Source organism: Leuresthes tenuis, unplaced genomic scaffold (assembly GCF_036924035.1).
Source record: "Leuresthes tenuis unplaced genomic scaffold, fLeuTen1.0.hap1 SCAF_3, whole genome shotgun sequence".
In the NCBI taxonomy this organism is placed as follows: domain Eukaryota; kingdom Metazoa; phylum Chordata; class Actinopteri; order Atheriniformes; family Atherinopsidae; genus Leuresthes; species Leuresthes tenuis.
In genome coordinates this window covers 13,881,588-13,901,489 of record NW_027325357.1, presented here as the reverse complement: position 1 = coordinate 13,901,489, position 19,902 = coordinate 13,881,588, and the positions used below count along the sequence as shown (strand labels likewise).

Below are 19,902 nucleotides of genomic sequence, written 5' to 3'. Positions count from 1 at the left end.
CTTTTAGTAGGCTAAACATCCTAAAACATTTAGTAGGCTAAACATCCTAAAATGTTATGGTATAATAATATAGCATAAGTGAACAAATGCAGATATCAGCAATCACTAGCAGTTTGTAATTATACTGTTCTATCTGTAATTCTGTATGACTATATTTGTTGTTTATACATTTTTTCGCAAATACGAACAGGTCAAATGTTAACTTTTTAAGTAATTAATAGCTGTCGTTACCAAATGTAAATGTATGAAAGTACAGTGTTGCTTATACTTGATAATGGAGAAAAGCGTAACATGTATTCTACTTTAGTATAAATGCCATGAACCTGTGCTCAGGTACAGTAAATATGCAGACTCTGTACTGTGTGTGGATGGACAGATGTGTATGCGGTGCTGATGTTGCAGGGAGGGGCGTGACGTCATGGGAGAGACCGGGAAAAGAGGCGAATGGGGAGAAGGGAAGAGGGGGAAGGAGGAGAAGGGACACAGGAGAGAGCGGGGGGATGGATGCATCAAAGGAAAACAAAACAAAAAGAAAAATAAAAAAAAACAGTCATGACTCCTGTAATTAATACCACGTTTTCCGTACATCACAGTGGTTCCTCTGTTTACCTATACTGTGTGCCGCAATAAATGACGAGCCGCCCCGGTAAGGTAATTATGATCTTTCATCTCTCCGTTTGCACGCCGTTTTCAACTCCTTACCCAGCTTAGTCGATTGTTTGGTGTTCACCTTTAGAACCTAAATGACAAGTCGAGGGAAATGTCTTGAAAGATTCGCATCAAAGGTGTAAACAATCGATCTACGGCTATGTGGCTGTACACATTCTGCATATTTCAATTATTTCGTTTAAATACGACGGGTGTTGCTGCGTTGTTTTTCTGGTCGTCTTTACAACGGCTCCATTGTGTCCGACTTGCTCTTCCTACATGAAAAATTAAAATGGAAACAAGCGTCATGAGAATGGTGCCGCATAGTACTCTGCTGTAGTCAGCCACGGTGAGCACATGGGCTCTGCGCACAGCATGCGCACTGGATGCAGTGCGTCGTGCCCATCAACCCTGTCTACCCATGACTGCAGTGTCCTCTTGGTAGCTCTGTATATATAGCCATCAACAGCACAAGAATAACCGCATGCATACTATGTTATGCTGATCTTCAATGATCTGTAATCAGAATCTTAAAACTTAAAGTTTGAATCATTTCTGGGTTTTAACATGCTATTGCATAACACCTTTTCATATGCTGCAGTGTACTCTGGCTTGAGAGAGATGTCATCTCCAGGCATGGGCACTCCCAGTGACCCCCTCTTGGCTAGTCCAGGAGGAAGGTCATCCACAGCTCAGGAAGGTATCTGGAGGAGCTCACTGCCTAAAACTGCCAGCTTCCCAACATCCACCACTCGGCACCTCAGTCACAGAGCCAACAACTTCCAAAGACAGCCAAAGCGTAGGAAGCTGATACGACCTTCACCACCTCCCCCACCCAATACGCCCTGTCCCCTGGACCAGCTGGACCTCAGTGAGCTTCCCCCGAGACGTACCTTCCAAGAGCTGCTCTTCAATGGCTGCATCCTGTTTGGTATTGAATTTAGCTATGCCATGGAAACGGCTTATGTGACTCCTGTGCTCTTACAGATGGGCCTTCCTGATCAATTCTACAGCTTGGTGTGGTTAGTTAGTCCCATTCTAGGTGAGCGGTTCACGCAGATGTGCAACGTACGATGATGTGATTTTGAATAAGAGTTATAAGGTACTGTTCTGACTCTGTGGACTAAACTTTGCCCTCTGTCTTTGACCTTAAGGATTCCTCGTTCAGCCTCTCTTAGGAGCGTGGAGTGATCGTTGTACATCCCGGTTTGGGCGGAGGAGACCTTTTATTTTTGCTTTGGCTGTAGGTAAGACATGCTTAGGGGATATCATAGTGTTATTTCATTGCACTTGTATAAAGTCATTAAGCTTGCAAGAGAAAGACTTGATAAAGAATGGTCAAAATTGTCAGATCCTATGCACTTACGGACAGATTCTACAATTAGGTGTCTGTTTTGTAAAGAGTTGACACTTAAGTAGCTTTCTTAGCCTTCAGAAAACTTCAGAACCACAAAAGACATTATGTGCATTATGTCTGTTGAACTCGATCACAGACCTCTTTTCTGTTTTACAGGAGCTTTGGTTGGTCTAACCCTGGTCCTGAATGGACGGGACATTGGGGGTGTCCTGGCTGACACAGCATCAAATCACAAGTGGGGCATTGTCCTGACAGTGTGTGGTGTGGTTCTAATGGACTTCAGCGCAGATTCAGCCGACAATCCGAGCCATGCCTACATGATGGATGTGTGCAGCCCAGAGGACCAGGACCGGGGCCTGAACATTCATGCATTACTCGCAGGCAGGGAAACTAGTTTACTCCTTCTTATTATATTGCTGGAGATATAAATGTGATTCTTGCAAGATAATTTGGGACAGCAGATACAAATTTTGATTTAAACTGATGTCTCATTTTGGCATTGTCGTGTCCTTTTTTCCCCACACAGGATTAGGAGGAGGATTTGGCTACATTGTGGGTGGAATCAACTGGGACCAGACTCAATTTGGAAGGTCAATGGGGGGTCAGCTGCGGGTCATCTACATGTTTACGTGTGTTGCTTTAGTGATCGCCACAGCCATGACTCTGATGAGTATCCCTGAGAGGCCCTTACCAAAGAGCCAAACGATCAAAAGTTCCAGTAAAAACCACCTGAAAAGCCCCAGCCTCCCTCTTCCTCCCTCTCCTCCTGTTCCCCCTGGAGCTGCTTTGGGACTGGATGAGGAAGATGAGGAAGGTCTTTACAGCTACAATTTTTCTAAGTCTCACCCAGGTAATCCTGACCCTTTGGCCCATTCTTGCAGTGCCAATGCACGTCTTTGTGCTGGCCTCACCAGCCCCATATCGCCCCTAAGCCCCCTCACTCCAAAATATGGCAGCTTTATAAGCAGGGACAGCTCACTCACTGGCATCAATGAGTTTGCCTCCTCATTAGGAACCTCATATATAGACAGTGTGCTCATAGACTGCTACACAGGTCAGCAGACTCCACAGGCCTTGGGCCCAAGCTCCACCACAATACCCCTGCCACCAGGGGACTCCCCTCCTCCGGATGAGTCCACAAAGATGGCAGGGAACCATCCGGCACGACAGACCCAGGCTGATGTGGGGTCTCATCCAGCTGAGGATGCTCAGCATGCAGAGGCGTCTCAGCCAGAGGAAGATTCACAATCTCATGTGGCGCCTCAAGTGACAGCTGGGGCTCAGCCTGGTGCAGGGTTGCATCGGGGGTCCACTGCTGGCATCCTGAAACGACCTCAGAGTCTTGCACTGATAGAGGAGCCCATGGCGACCCAGATCGTTGGGCTGGAGAATGGACGCAGGAGAACAGTGACATTCAGTCAGCAGGTCAGGCACAAATTCTGATCTTAACTAAAGCTGATTAGTGAATAGTCATAACAACACATTGAAACAAGGTGTCTTTCTGTTTTCTCTGGTGTAGGTTGCAAATATTTTGTTGAATGGAGTGCGCTATGAGAGTGATCTAAGTGAGAATGCGGAGACAGGAGAATCCCAGATGTCAATGAAGCTGCTGTGTATAGCCATCTACAGGATGCCTCCTTCTCTGCGGAGTTTATGCACTAATCATTTTTTAGGTGAAAAGAATCGCCTAATTTCAATGTGATTTTTTTTATCAAAAGGCTGATAAATCTTAAAATCTGTTTTATACTTAATATCTATAGTGTAAGTTAATGCTTTTTTGTTTCTCTCTGCGTTGTAGGCTGGTTGTCCTTCGAGGGCATGCTGCTCTTCTATACTGACTTTATGGGGGAGGTTGTCTTTGAAGGAGACCCTAAAGCACCCCATGACTCTGAGGCCTACCAACGTTACAATGCTGGGGTCAGCATGGGCTGCTGGGGGATGTGCATCTATGCATTCAGTGCTGCTTTCTATTCAGGTTAGCTCTCATAATCACATCATGTGTGGGATATTAGTGTAGGTCTGCCTTCAAGAAAAGTTGTTTTTTTTACCTTGGTTGAATTTGCTCATGATTTTTCTGACAGTTGCCTTATGTTTATCCTTTCAGCCATATTGGAGAAACTAGAGGAGCGTTTCTCTCTTCGCACTCTATATTTTTTTGCCTACCTGGCATTCGGTTTGGGCACAGGCCTCGCAACACTGTCCACCAACCTATACGTGGTACTTTCTCTTTGTGTCACCTACGGAGTGCTCTTCTCCTCTTTATGTACGCTGCCTTACTCTCTGCTGTGTGAATACTACCAGAGCCCTCAGGTGAGTGTCTATTTATGTGCAGCAATTGATTATTTGTCATTATATTTCCATTATCAACTTACAGAGTGCATTAAATGCTCATTTAATGGTCTGTGAATTAGTTCTGAGGACTGCGAGAAGAGGCTAGCACGTTGAAAAAATACTTTCTTTCAGCACCTCTTGTCACCTTCTAACTGAAACGCTTGTTTTAGCTTTTGTCTCTTTAAGCCCTCTCCCAAAAGGCACAGTCTTCCCTGAGTAGTCAAAAATGGGGGAGTGTAGGACATTTTTTTATTTTTTGGTTGACGTGTTTCAAATGGGTAACGAGACTGAAAAAAAAGGCAAAACTGAAGTAAACAGAAATATCCTGCCAAAACTACAATGGGATTACTTGGAATTAGTAAAGATTTGAGATGATTAAGATGATATAGATGAGACAACAATTACCACTGTTAATTTAGAGCTTCACCAGTCTAAAGGGACGGCACTCTGTCAGTAAGACATCAGTCACTTTTACATTAATGATCCTCTTAGTTCAATTTAGACATCATGGTGAAAAAGAGAACCACATTACACACACTGTATTGTCCTTCACTCAAGAGTCATAGTTTTTTTTCAGCAGCGCATCATTCTCCCACAACAGCTGTCAATAGCCTTTATCACTCTGTCTGCATGAGCAATTGAAAACATTGGTTTTCCTCATGTTATTGGGTGCTGATCAAGGACGCTGACTGGCTTCTCCCCGGGTCTTTCTCGAACTTACATCTGACAAAACATAATCATTAACTCTAAAATACTTTACTCATACATATACGTACTCATGCTTTACCTGGGTTTGCTGGCCGCTGTGTGTGTCGTGTTCAACTGAGAGGAGAAGCTGCAGCTGCATCTCTCAACCCCATACACAAAACATTATTCGGCAGGTTTTTTCTCAATCCTCGCGTGGAAGTGAACCTAAACAATGGTAGAAAAAACAATCGGGCAAAAAATGTTTGGACGGCATCTTGATTCATTTATCTAATAACGCAGTATGACAAGAGACCAAATGTTCAGACCGTTCAGACTTGTGTTCTGTCAAAAGTGATACAAACACGATATGAAAGCCCTTCTCAGACATAATATTTATGTCTTGAGCAGTCATTCAGAGATTTGATTGCATTGATGTTAATATTCCTCATGCTTCGTTCAGACATAACAAAGACGGTGACAGAGAGAGCCACAGTGTAATACCTGTAATGTTATTTGTCATTCCTGCAAGATTAGATACGACTGTATATAAGACATGATGCCAAAGTCGTATTAGCCTGTCAGGCATGGTGTGATTGGTTGATCAGATCAGATGAAAAGTTTGCTTTTCTAAATGTTTAAGCTTCCTGAACAGTTGATGATACACAGAACTCTGATTAGATGATTGATGTCCATCCATTGTGCCTGTGTGTAGGTCAGATTTGCGGTATGCTCAAAGTGAAAGTTACTTGAACCACTCTTGTAAGACTGCCATCACAAATGGTTATAGAGAAGCACCTGGGTGTTGATTCAAACATGAGGGTGAAAAATGGAAAAAAAGCCCATCTGAAAGGGCTCATGATGAGTGTGATAGAGCGAGTAGCTGGTTTGCTGCTTGGTTTTAAAAGCCCTGTAATCAGTAGGTTTTCTGTTGGATCTTCACAGGAACTAAAATGCAACTAATATTCACATGCTGACTAAAGCTTCATCCTTAGTGCAGAGACATGGCAAGTGTGCGTGATATGAGCAAGCGACTAACCAACTTGTGCCTGTCTTTCAGTTTTGTGGCTCGTCAGAGGAGGGGACCAGACGAGGGATGGGGGTGGACATCTCTCTGCTCAGCTGCCAGTACTTCCTGGCTCAGATCCTGGTCTCTGTGGCCATGGGACCTCTGACCTCACTGGTGGGTGGGGCTCAGGGAGTGATGTACTTTGCAAGCCTGATGTCATTCGTGGGCTGCCTGTACTCCTCTCTCTGCGTGGTGTACCAGCTGCCCCCCCCTGAGGGTGAGCCCCCCGAAAGCGAGACCCAGCCACTATTGGTGCACATCTAGCAAAGCCTCCTCATTCATTTAACCTCTCACACACACAGAACGGCGCACGCTCCCACACTGTCGCTCAGTGTCTGAGTGTGTTGACCTTCTTAACACTGCTAGTGACGGACACACCGCACATCCTGCCGCACACTGTACAGCACAGTTTCATACGCTGTTTTACACTAATCAGCACTGCTCTTCTCAGAGCTCGACAGACAGACAGACATTGGCCACCGCTCTAATAGGTGTAAACATGACCCGTGTGTTCATACAGTGTGTGTGCCCATGCATTTTTTCCTAACTTTTGCAAACTAATCTGTAGCCCTTTTTGAATGCATAAGTGTGTGAGAGTGTGTGTGTGTGTGTGTGAGACTGAAATTTTATGATTGATTTCAGATGAGACTGACCTGTTCCTGTGTCTGATTCTTTGCTGTCAAATCATTTTTTTCTGGCTTGTTTGTCCGTTGGTGTTTAGGATAGCGATGTTGATCACTACATGCAAGTTAACCACAGCTTTCCCCTCTTTTTCTTCCTTTTATCAGTTGCCTAACGTCTGCATGATCTGCAGTGTAATCTCTCAAAGCCACGTGGTAGTGTTTTTTGTTTTGGTCATATGGCCGAAGGAATGTCTACCTGCCTGTTTCTCTGAGTTAGCGTAAAAGCATCACACTTACAGCAGGATTTTCTGACTAAATGAATGTGCTGCCAGTGACTGTTCACACTTTAATAATTCAAGAGCTCCTTCCACATAAATACGAAAACCTATACTTGATATTCACCTGAATCCAAACCACACTTAGAAGGGCTTCATAATGTACAAAACAAGCAACACTTTCCACACGATTTTGTCAGCGTGAGACTTAATCGGTGTGCTGGCCCTCAATTAACATTTTGGAGCTGGGAACTCTTAATGAAGTCCCACAGCATATGAGTACAATGCCGGCTTGGTACTTAATCATCATAGAGGCATGAGTAACAAGATGACACATACTTTCAAAAACAGAAATGTGTACTGGTGGCTAATTCTGTCTGGGAACCGCACAAAGTCACGTACAGCCCTGTGAGCTGTGACCCTACCCCCGGCCATTCCATTGTAATAATGACAGTGATTCTTGTCATTGTCAGGAAGAGAAGTTGAAACTGAGGTGTGAATCAGCATTCAGTCGGAAAGCCAACAAAACAGAAGAACACAGCTATCAGAGAGAAGATTCATGTGAACTGTGGGTAACCCTGAAGATGGACAACTTTAAAAGTAAAGACTGTGGGATTCAGAGAGTCAGCAGCAAGTGCTTCTTGTCAACATTAGGGCGCATGCCAAAGGTAGTCGGCTTCTGCTCCACTGTGCTCAGCCCATTATCTCAGCGTAGTGATGACCTTATGGATGATAGCAAAGGTCGTCACTTGAAGTTCTTAATTTCATCCCTTTTTAAATCATGAAGAAGTAATCTTCATCAGCAAAGTGGTACATAGGATTTATTTTTAACATCTGCTGTGCAATGGCGAGTGTTGAGCCTCAAAAGCTGACTTCGGGGCTTACAACATGTCATTTAGTATACTAAGCCTCTCATTGTGACAGTTCCATTGAGCACCCCGACGTCCAGGTGCCTCTGCAGAATATCAGTAATTGCCTACTATTAAAGTCTCCTGGACTGATTAGATGCACACCCTGCTAATGTTTCTGAGGAAACAGTACCTGTATGGATCATGCTGTTGTGGCTTGCTTGAGGAAGAAATACCTTTTTGTGTTACACTGTACCACCTATTGCTCAATATTAGCATCACTGTAAAAGCTACGTTTATTCAGGGTTCATTTGAAACTAAAATGATCATTTTGCCATTTTTGACTCGTGTCAATTATTGTTTCGTTTGATCAATGATTCCCATTGCAGCTCAGATACCAGTGGTCCCGCTTTATCAACTCAAGCGCGAGCTGAAACTTTCAGCTACACCACACGGGGGAGTCATAATACACCAAAGAGCAGCAGACCGACCACTTACTCTGTGCACCCGGTTCCATTACAGTGAGTGAAATTATCCATGCTCCTTCCTGCATCTAAGCCAGCCATTTTCCATGTTAAGAAAAAAAATTGGGTCAAGTGACATCATCCCCTTATAAAACCATGGCTTTATAAAACACAGATGATATTCAAACAGATAAACAGAGAACAGACATACTTAAGTAAAAAGACAAATTTATTTGTTAATCAGAATATACAAAGCAGTGGTTGAAGTAACCGAATGCCATTCTGGTTCTGAAAAAGGCAGTCTTGTACACTGAACTGGGCTACCCAACCTTAACATAAAACTCATTGAAAATGCAAGAAAAACAAAGTATAAATGGTACAAACTTGCGTGGAATGCATACAGAACAAATGACCAAAGCTTTAAGATTTAAGAGGGGTTAATTAACATTGCAAAATCCTGCCTCCACTGAAAAGGGTCACACTATCTATCCGTGGAGGTGCAGGAGAGAGCCCCTTTATTCATTTGCACCATCTGTTATGTTAACAGGGCAGCCAGGGATTAAGTAGCAGCTCAACACAAAAAAATGACACCTCAACTAATAACAACAACTGTCCATTATCCCCTGCTTAAAACTTATCTTTGGTCCTTTAAGTGTATTTGAGAGGTCAACATGAGCCTTGGAGGTGAGCAGCTGCCTGTATGTATGGATCATCTGGTCAGCACTGACATAATAGAGACTGTGCTTCAAACATACTGATGTGAAACGTCAGGAAATGAAAAACTGATCTCATGGTGTGGCCCAGTTTGTAAGAGTAGAAAAAAGCTCACTTTAAAGACCAATAAATAACATTTCTTTAAAAAAAAAAAAGAAAAAAAGATGCAGGGCCACTATGTTTTGAGACTCCAGTGCAATGTGATAAAATGGGAGCAACCAAAAAGAAATCTCTTTCAAAGATACAGAAAGCACAAGCTCTACAACACGATGTTGACCAGGCTGGTGAGACAGTACTGCAAACAAGTAGCAGGGCAAAAACCTAAGCCTTCACTTCTGCCTCTTTCGAATCTCCATTTTCCTCTGTCTTCTGCTTTTTTGTCTCCGCCTTTTCCTAACAAAAAAGGAGAATATGTCACAAATGAGCAAAGCACAGACATCACCAGATGTGTCAGGAACAAGAGATCAAAATTGTATACTTCAGCTTGATGACAACCCACCTCCTCCTCTTCAGCTGCACGCTTCACAGGCTGTGCATCAGTCTCCTCAGCAGGGGGCGCCTCCTCTGCTTTTCCTGCAAGGACAGTTTGTCAGTTGACAAATTACAACCTTATCCTTCCCTGTACTTGTATGTAGGTCCACTTACACAGGGTTCAACAACTAATTACAACATCCATGTTACAGCTATTTATTTGTGGTGCACATCAGAAAAAGAAAAAAAAGTAACAGGAAAACATTTGATTTTCAACTCCATTAGAGAAAATTTAACATACCCTCGCCATTCTTCTTCTCCTTGTCCTCCTCCTCCTCTGTGGTTTCTTCCTTTTTGTCACTGTGTTCAGCACCATTCTGAATGGAAACAAGAATAGATTAGTCCTTTTAGGCATGTCGTGACAAAGCTCTAACTATCTGAACAAAGCTGCAGGATTCTGCCCAAAATTGGAGGCAGGGGTTAAAAAAAAATAATGACAGAATATTTCAAGCAACTATCTCAAAAGCTAACATGCCCAGATCTCCTCTGGGGACTCTGGAAAAAAGGGCATGTGTAGAGAACTCTTATTACCTCCCCAGAGGATTAACTATCAAGCTGTGAGAAACCACAGACTGAACAAACCAATGGAAACGACCAACTAACATCTGTGCCATTTCACAACCCAAACAAAGCAGAACGTGGAGGGAGCAGCTGAACAGGAGGGGGAGATGGATGCAGCGACACCTGCATGATGATGGGCGCAAAGACAAAAGGCCACGAGGCTGGTTTCCGTCTCAAACTCACTGTGCCATTGGCAGGTGCGTCCCCGTTGTCGGTCTTCTTCTCCTCCTCCGCTTCTACTTCTTTCTTCTCTTTCAGCTCCTACAAAACAACAGCCCGTAATCAGTGTTCATGCCAATGAAGTGTTAACAACCACCCCATTAGCACCAAGTCGGTTTGAATTAAAACTTCTGTGTAAAAAAATAAATTGGAAAAAAAAGGGGGGGAAAATACTGTATTGACGTTAGAAAAGGAAAGTAGTTAATGTTGAGCGTTTTCATCTCATGCCGCGCAGTGTGAACGCGCTGCGGCTTCCCGCCCACAGCAGCTTCGCTTCACCAGCTGCACCATTTGTACCGCTTTGTCTGCTCAACAGGGCATTTTTAGCAACCAACATCCAAAACGTTTAAACTTCCGGACAGAAAAACAGTCACTTTAAACGAAAAAAAAATATTAAAAAAATTACCGACACATTTCCCTAGCTAATTTGAAATTTTTGTAGGGTAATTTGGAAAAAAAATCCGCAAAAAGCATTTCAAGACGACAGTAATTTAAGTAATGTACGTTTATTTGTTTAGTTATTGAGTTAACTTACACGAAGTAACGTCAACTGTTATGCTACCGTCGAATATTGTTAAGAAAGGAGCCAGCAAAATCAATTCATGAAACAAATACAGCAACTACTTTAAAAGTTATCTGAATCTTTTAACGCGACTGTTCAACCGGAAAAAAAGGTGAATGAAACGAACCTTGGCTGTAACCTCTGTAGTGGCGGTTGTGTCAACAGCTGTGTCGGCCATGGCTAATTTTGTTAATTTATATAGATAATTATAATCTTGTTTAGAATTTTTTTTCTTGTCTCTGAGCCTTCGTGTGGTTAATCCAAAGACGCTGAGAGAGAAATGATGTCTGCTCCTCTCAGCTTTTCTCTCGAGCTCGTTGAAAATCCACTCTCGTTGGATACAACGGTTCAATCCCGCACAGGATTGGTCAATATCGACTACAGGGCTTTTCCACTGGCAAAACGTCTTGTCAATCTCAACCAGATGTCCCGCCTTCTGACCATCTTATCACTGATTGGTCAATTTTATTTAAAGCGCTGCTCTGTGACACCTCAGTTCTTTTCTTCTCCTAACCATCAGTTTGGTTTGGCTTTCAACTTAAATACGGACAATGGATATAAGTGGCCTGTTGTTAATGTAATCACACTTTGTATGATTCCAAAATCAACCGAACATTTTCTGAAGTTGATAGATTGCTAAAGTTAAACCACACATGGTCAAACAGCATCTTTTGTCTTAACATTCTGCTCTACGCAAATGAGGTGTCAAATTACACACAAAAACCGGAATAATGTTCCGGTGTGAAAAGCAGGCAACCACTCCTCCTTTTCATTTACAACTGTTTTAACGAAATTTACACAAGCCATGTGTGCTAACACTTTCACTTTTTACAAAACCAGTGGAAAACCAGCGTAAAACGTACGTTTAACACAGATCTTTATTCAATTACACTGGTAACTACTGAGAAACATCAGGAACAACCTAAGGGCTGGATATACATTTCTAGTCAATTATTCAGTTATTTTGTATGTTTCAGTGACAATAGGAAATTGGACAATGAATTGTTTGATGTCCATATTTTATGGAAAAATATCCCTTAAACTGCTACATCTTAGTTAATAAGAATAGCAAAGAGTATCAGTCAGAGGGGAGAGGGGATAAACGCAATTTTTTTAGTCTTTTTATACAAATGCGTTTGTCATATAGGGAGGATCAGATGTCCAATACATGTGCTGCTTAGACAGTAATGAGGTGTGGTATGTGGGACAGTATCCTTTACGGCACACAATAAGAGTAAGTTATTACACTGTTAAAGGTGGTGTACAATATGTAGTGTTACCTCCTGAGAAGGTACACAGTTCAAAGCTTATGAGAGGTAGAAAATAGTAGATATTTGTGGCCAAGTCTGTATTGAACATTGTTGATGACATTGCCATAAGCACAAATAAATACACTGAAGTGACTGAAGTATTGCAGTATGATGTGTGGGAGAGATATTTGATGACAGATGGGAGTGATGTGTCTAATTCATATTTGCAGGTTAACAGATAAAACACATTCATGAAGAACCCCTTAGTCTAGCTAATATGGTGTTGTCAAAGCTATTTTCCCTCTACCTCAGAAGTTATTTGAGGTTAGCTTTCGTTGCTGCCACTGCAGTCAACCATCCATCTGTTAAACCAAAGGAAGTGGCAACACACAACTTTGGGGGGTCTGAACTTTGTTTTTTGAAGCATGCAGCTGGTCAGTTTCTCATTCTCAGTTAGTTACAAAGTTGATCATAAAATCTGCACCCACTGTCTCATGTCAGTATGACCTACAATTGTTTTACTCGTCCTTCAACAAAATAATTTCAACCTGAACACTTGCCATGACTTCTACTTTTCTTTCTTTCTTATTTTCAGCATAAATTGACCTACAGTTATCACACAATAATCCATGTAACAGTGTAATTTTCTCTATTCATACTCACAACTTGAACTTGTCGCAACACATCCAAGAAGAATATCTCAATGTAAGTTTTTCTAAACCCTCTAATTTTAGGACCTTCGAAAAGCTAATCCCACGCCATCTCAATTATCTTCTCGATGCCATGCCAGCTTTCAAGCTGCTGACTCTATAGAAGCATACGGGCCCTGTGTTGTCACTCACCCCACACTCAGCTGAAATATAATTACGAGGAGCATAATTACAGACAGAGATAAAAGGGTTGTGTGACAGTGAAGGAGCTGGTTACAGAGATTTATTTATTTCTTCATTCAAGGTTTCTCATTTATATCAAGTATATTATTTAACATATTACCTTTATATATCCATTAAGATATGTAAAAGGATTTCAGTTTTGCACTCCAAGGCTCCTGATATATCATATGAAAGTAATTAGGAACAGTAAATAAAGTGTATTAAAAAAAAACTAAAAACACTGAAGAAGGCATCTACGATGTAACTGTCAAAGTACGAGGGTATAACCTACTATAAATCAATGGGAGCAACTGTAGAGCAGACTAAAAAGCAGCAGAAGGCATTACTCACTCTTTCTCTATAACTGGAAAATGGGAGCAATCAGAGAGAGGAGGAGTGTTTGTGAGATCATTTCCTGCCAATTTTTTTTTTCCAATTTGCCAACCTCGACGTGTTTCCATGTACCTCTGATCTGCTGCACAGGAAGAAAGAAAAGTTATAGGCAGCCCGTTCATTCTACAGGTAAAATAAGTGGCCAAACTGTAGCAGCAAATGCAGCTGTCAGGCAAAGAGACATTTAAAGGTGAAAACAGCCAAGAAAAAGAACAAGTTGATTTTTGTAAACCAAACTTATTTGCCAGCTTTGTTATCATACTTTCCACACGGAGGCAGAGGAAAACTTTTTTTATGCTACCCAAAATAATGTGACCACAGAAAGTAATATTGTATGAAAGAAAAGCCTCTTTGTGTTCACTGTGAGGCGTGTTTGAAGATGAATTAAATATTTTTCTGCAGTTCGTCTTTGCCTACCTGGGAAAACATTTCTTTAAGAGCTGAGCCCCTTCCTGCTGGGGTCAGAGACTTTGGAATAAAATAAAAGGAAGTACAAGCAGGTTCATTTCACCTAAATTTCTTGAAGACAAAGAACTAACCTCACTTAAGGAATGTCAGTGCTGGAGGGAAGAGCAAAGTGGGGCCCATCAAAGAGCAAAGGTCAGGATTAGGTGGGGGAAGGGTCTCAATAATTGGAGGAATTGGTGGGGGCAAACTGAGCTCTTTTGTTTTGAACAGCAGTGTCCTACAAGGCCTGGTTGCCTTTCTCTGGTTCCCATGCAGAGTGCAGGGGCAATATAATGTTGACTTATCACTGGGTCTTCTCAGTTAAATGCACACGGAGAAAGTGCACAAACTGTGCTCATCTATAATTAATACAATTAAGTACAGTCAACATTGATAATAATGGAAACATTTTGACTGCTGGTACCCTACTATCACAAGGTCTCTCGACTCTAGTGACGCATTTTTCAGTCAAATCTCCAGACACGCTCCAAAGATAACTTCTAAATCATACATTTTTCACAAGGCTTTAACAGCAATTCTAAAAACGTAACACTGTAGAAATTAAAATCTTCTGATTTATTGTTCATGAAATTATAACTTAAGGTGTTTACTCTGTGGCAAGAGGTAGGACTTCCTTCTTCCATGCAATCTTTGTTGTACCTTGTGATAGAAATTCATGTAGGAACAAAAAGATATTGTTTATATATTACTATGTATTCAGACTTACAATTCGGAAATGTAACTCATAGTCTGTGGCTGTATATTATTAACCAGTATGGATTATGTTCATCATTACTCAACAAAAAGTCAGAGAAATGAACTGAAAATCCAGGTGTGTAAATAATTCAGATAAAGTAGACCAAAGCTTTTTAGTACCATGGATGTCTTAACAGCGCTGTTGACTCTTACGGCTGTTGCGGTTGGACATGTCTCTTCAGTGTTTCATGGATTAGTCTGTAGGTACTTTAAGGATTTAGAAAAGGCAGTAGTAGTTTTCCCAATGCTGAGTGCCTCTCTGTGGGTTCTGATGTGAAACCGTTTTTGGCTTTAATTCAAGACAGTTTAAAATTGGTGCTGAATGACTGTTGCCTTCCTTGTCTGTGATGATCAGGGGCAGCATATTGAAGTGCAATTGTTCTGTAAACAGCATGTTATCAAAACTGCTGCCTCTCAAGACCTCAGACTCTGCACAGGTGCACTCTGAGGGTGTATGGAGAATAGCTGAAAGAGTAAAGCTCAGATCCAGAATGTGCCACAGGGACTGCATTTCCCAGCTGACATGAGGGTTTTTGTGGAAGCGTTACAGGAAGCTGATTGGTAAAGGTCACTTGAGGTACTTTAGTATGAAGCTACATCACTCCTAAAAGCAGCTGCAAAATGAGTATGTCGCTGAATGAAGAGATGATATGCATGGCATGTAAACACACTTTCTTTTAATATTAGAATAGCGAGTTAGCGTCTGGTTTTGTTGCTGGATTGCTGCAGGACTTACTGTTGCTATTTTTTTCAAAATCATCCTCACAAATTTAACATGCATGGCATCTTGAACAACTAAGCAGCAGGACATGTTAGCATATTTTCCAACTGTGTATAGTATTGTTGAACATGCACGGTAAAATTTGATGGGAACAAAGCTGCTAATGATCAAGTGAATACAACTAAATAATTCATGCACAGTTTGGTATGGTTTTCAAATAATGTGAAGATCTGAGGTCTCATGAATTTAGTATAGGACAAATGGAAGGAGTAACAAATGGTTTCCTGCAAGCACACTGCTTGTGTTTAACTTGTGCTTTACTACCTTATTTATTTCACCTCTGAGCTCCACCCCTGTAGCTGTCCTGCCAGAGGAAAGTGGAAATTTCCAGTAATTCCTACTGCTTTGCAAGAAGTGCTCCTCCTCCTTCTAGTTTCCCGCCTTTCTTTCACTACCTGCTCTCTCCTGCAGCATACTGGCCTGAAGCCCTCACGGCTTTGTTTCTCAACCTTGTGGTGCTCAGAAGTTTTTACTTAGAACACAGAAAAAAAACCCTCAAAGACAAAACATAGTCTCATTTTCATAGCTGTGCACTTATGTACATTATCTTGGTGTACCTTAACATAGGTTTATGTTTCTAATACAAATTATTTAAAAATGTATAGTGCTAAGTGTCTTTTATTTGAGCGACAAGAGGATTAGTAATTAGGAATACTTTCTTTTAAAGTGTTCTTTGCTTTGACCTTTCCATTAGACTGTATCACACTTCTCCTTTGTTCACTATTTTTTAAATACAGAGTATCACACCACCTTCTAAATATGAAGGTTTGAGCAATGTGCAACTATCACGTTAGCTTCTGAATGATAAAGCAGGGGTGGTTTGAGATCACAGAGCAGATGGTAGATTTGCATTCCTATTTCCCTAAGATTCATGCGTTCGATTTATTTCAGAGATGCTCCAAAATTGTCTACAGCTGACACATTACACAGAATTCAAGAAATGTGAGTCTACTTTAGTGACTACATAAAGGGGCCTCACGTATTGAAAACAAGATACCGTAACATGTTTACAGCCTTAGATGTCCTGGCTATCGTTACACTACATCTGTGGTTTTATAACTTCCTCTAAATCTAACGCAGAAGTTTAGCCGTTTACACATGAGCAGGGATGATGTTTAGTGGAAAATCTGTTTAGATAAACTCCAGATAAAGCCACAAGACAGCTGGAGTGAAGAAGTTTACGTGTGTTAGTGGCATGAGGCACACTGACCTTAGACCCATTGTGAAGCACCAACAAAGAGCCATCTGCACAGCAACCAAAACTGAGATGAGGGACTCGCACACAAGGGGACCGAGGAGGGGGGCAGGGACCTGGAGAGTGAAATACACAAAACAATTGGATGATGAAAAAGTGAATAGAGCTGGATTAGCTAGATAAATACTAAACATCAAAAGAGTCAGTGTAACATCTCAGATCTTCGTACTCAGGGAAAACAAGAAGCTACACAACATATCAAAGAGTACACACATCTCTCCATTAGCTGAAGACAAGAGCTACAGGCCTAATCACTCAAGAGCACATTTCCTGCCTCCTGCATGATGAGATGAAGCCAACTGAAACAGTACAGGGCTAATATTTAACCCACAGTTGGATCTCCATCATTGTGGGTTTTTCAGTCAGTTCCTCAGCAGAAACAGGCAGGTTTTGTCTGCAATCGTTTCTAATGAACAGTCGGTTCAGAAGGTTAATAGTTTGGGATGTGATCAGATTTTTCAGCAGAGCCAGCATGTTCTGTTTTTGTTTCCTCATGGAGTCGGAAGGATTTCAAAATGGTGATAACAAAGACAAAATGGTGTCAGGGACATCTGTAAAAATCTGAAATCTTTCACAGGTAAGACATGAGAGTCAGGATTGCTTAGCAACAGCAGTAAAAAATTCTTGCAGCCTGTGTGGCAACAGAGAAACTGTCCGTGCTGCCACCCAGTGGTGGACTGCTGAAACAAGCGGGGGGGGGGTGGACAGACTCTGAAAATGATCAAAAGCACTCTTCTGTCAGAAGCACAAGTGTGTAACAGTTGCATCTGTTTGCAATGCCTAGATGTCATGAATGAAGAATGACTTGGTTTAAAACAGAAAAAAGAAAAAGAAAAACCTTTGCTTTTTTTAGGCTGTTTGAAAATATGTTCAGTAATTTGATTGGCTGCTAAATGTACCAGCTCTCATGGTGGGTGGTTGCTTAGCAACATTCACGGGTGGGAGGAGGGTGGGAGTGAGTGTTGGAGGGTGGGTGAGGAGGTGTGGGGTACTTTAAGGGGAGGGAGCGTTGTGGGTGAAGGCAGTCTGACTGGGGAAATACCTGGCAAAGTTCCCAAATAAACAAACAAGGCGGTGAGACATGAGGAGGAGGACAGAGCGGAGACAGAGGACAGGGGTTTTCTGGGTTCAGATAACAGTTTTATCAGAGATGCAGGGAACAAGGCATTTTATTGAAAGCAGTAGTTTGTTTCCAAAAGCAGAACAAGACTGGAGACAGGAAGTAGAGCACTTTCTACAGGAAATCTAAATACAACCAATAGCTAAAAAACACATGACACTGGTTGACTGGTTGACGAGGAACAGATGAATGAACCACAGACAAGCATGTAGTTGCCAGGTATGAGCTCGCAGAAACTCACCATGTGCTTGCATGCACTTGCTTGCCGGCCGGGTGTTTCTAGAAACTGTTGGGATGACTTGAACTAAATAAAACAATCACACGTGTGGAGGACAAACTTGATACGAGCTTGGTGATGTGAAAAGAGGGCTAGGTTTAAAATGGGACGGCGGTCAAGTTATAGCATGAGAAAAGGTGAAAAATGTGCTTATAAGGAGAGGAGGGGTAAAAAGAGGAGGCTGCTTGTGCTGGTAGGTTCATCTTGTAGAAGAAGGTGGGCCTTAGAAATGGCTAATGCAGGCAGCCTCTACAGGCAATGAGGGCTCTTTGTCAGGAGCAGGAAATGAGGTTTCTGTTGTGATTAAAAGGAAGGTTACTATGGCAATGCAGAGAGCCGTGTGCACAGAGAATTTGTTGGGTGTGGAGGGGGCTTAGTGAGAGTTGAATTTCAAAGAACGAAGCCTCCTCCATCTCTTCTCCCACCACCACCCCTCTGCTTCGCCACCACAGCACCCTTTTATATCTGATAATCTGTTTTCATAGCCACTCAGTTGAGACAGCAAAGGGGATTATCCTGAGCAAACCGAGTCATTGGTTAATCAGTCAGAAATGCTCACAAAGTAGCGGTTTTACTTCCTGAAAATGCAGCTGTCAAAGCCTACCTGGGAAAATCCTTTAACTGACAAGTTAATAAAAAGACTAAACTCGGGATAATGAACGTAGTAACCTAAATATATCTCCCTCTTGTTCAGACACGTCTGTCAAATCATCGCTTCTTTTGCACACCTCATAAAAAATGTATGACACCATCAATGTGACCTTTAAAACCTAAATATAGAAACATGCTTTGTTAATTGTTTCAGTGAGCTGCTTGTAAAAATATGTTTCTTAAAATAAGCTCCCCATCCTGATTTCTCTGTTATGTGTAGGAAGCTGCTCTCTGCAGTGAATGCCACCGTTGCCCCAGCAAATGCTCGCTCCAGGATGTTTGGATAAGATGACATTTGAGACTCCTGAGGATCAAAGTGAATTTCTTTTTTTTTTTCTTTTAATCTGTACATTTTTAGAGCCAAACTGGCTATTTTGGATGCTCCTGATATTACACACACACACACACACGGGAAAATAATATGGTAATCTGCTTGGTGTGACTATGACTGTAAATTTGTAACAGTCTGCGCAGACACAGGGAAAGAGCTTTACTGGCTGTGATGTACAAACACAAAGAACAAGCTTAACAGAAAAGTTTATTTGAAGATCACATCAAGGCATGTCTGAAGGCGTGTTAAAATACTTTGCTTTGACTAATAAAATGTGGCTGCTGTGTTGAATGCATAAAAAAAAATTCAGTTGCAGGTTAAAATGTTCAAATGACATAGAAACTTAAACAAAAGCATCTTTTTTTTATTACAAACATTTTACAACCAGACAAGATGCCACTTTTCTGACAAGCTGAGTTTAATGCAGGCCTACATTTTCCGTATCACAATGATTGTTTTAAATGTACCCAGTTACTCATAAAAAATACATGATAATATTTTTTTTAATTATCATCAAAATCCATCATATTCGAAAGTAATTAACTGGAATCCTTCTTGATTTTCTCAGCATTGAACACTGAGCATATTGCAGCTTCTGCAAGAAAAGAGTTATGTTACTTTTCCTCATAATGCATTTCAAAACATTTACAATGCAAATAAAATGCATTTTTGCATATTTAAAATTGACCGTTTTCCCCCTTTAACCTTAAACAAACATAACTGTGACAAACTTTAGGTAATCTGTCTGTGTTCTTTCCTCTTGTTTGACCAAAAGAAGAGCCTCTTCTAAAAAGGAGCATTCATTCAAAATTCCCTTCATCCATTTTCAGTGTAAATACAAAAGAAGGAAAAAACTGCACATCGTCAAATCATCATAAACAAC

General features: G+C 41.5%; 2 protein-coding genes across 4 annotated transcripts; one reads left to right on the top strand and one right to left on the bottom strand.

Moving 5' to 3' along the window:
* Positions 1-378: 378 nt before the first annotated feature.
* slc45a1 (solute carrier family 45 member 1) lies at positions 379-7,587 on the top strand. Of its 2 annotated transcripts, XM_072381929.1 has the most exons (10): positions 379-651; positions 1,250-1,690; positions 1,803-1,895; positions 2,162-2,386; positions 2,532-3,430; positions 3,525-3,678; positions 3,804-3,980; positions 4,110-4,315; positions 6,081-6,306; positions 7,461-7,587. In XM_072381929.1, exons 2-10 carry the CDS (start codon positions 1,270-1,272, stop codon positions 7,484-7,486), a joined length of 2,427 nt encoding a protein of 808 aa, XP_072238030.1. In that variant the 5' UTR covers positions 379-651; positions 1,250-1,269; the 3' UTR covers positions 7,487-7,587. The 2 variants fall into 2 exon arrangements, with proteins under 2 accessions (XP_072238030.1, XP_072238029.1); XM_072381928.1 differs by having other exon boundaries at positions 6,081-7,512.
* A 923-nt stretch (positions 7,588-8,510) lies between these two features.
* On the bottom strand, positions 8,511-11,208 carry LOC140303241 (uncharacterized). Of its 2 annotated transcripts, none has more exons than XM_072381926.1 (5): positions 11,014-11,208; positions 10,289-10,366; positions 9,786-9,861; positions 9,492-9,586; positions 8,511-9,406 (listed from the first exon to the last, which is right to left on the bottom strand). In XM_072381926.1, exons 1-5 carry the CDS (start codon positions 11,062-11,064, stop codon positions 9,335-9,337), a joined length of 372 nt encoding a protein of 123 aa, XP_072238027.1. In that variant the 5' UTR covers positions 11,065-11,208; the 3' UTR covers positions 8,511-9,334. The 2 variants fall into 2 exon arrangements, with proteins under 2 accessions (XP_072238027.1, XP_072238028.1); XM_072381927.1 differs by having other exon boundaries at positions 9,513-9,586; positions 11,014-11,205.
* Positions 11,209-19,902: the final 8,694 nt, after the last annotated feature.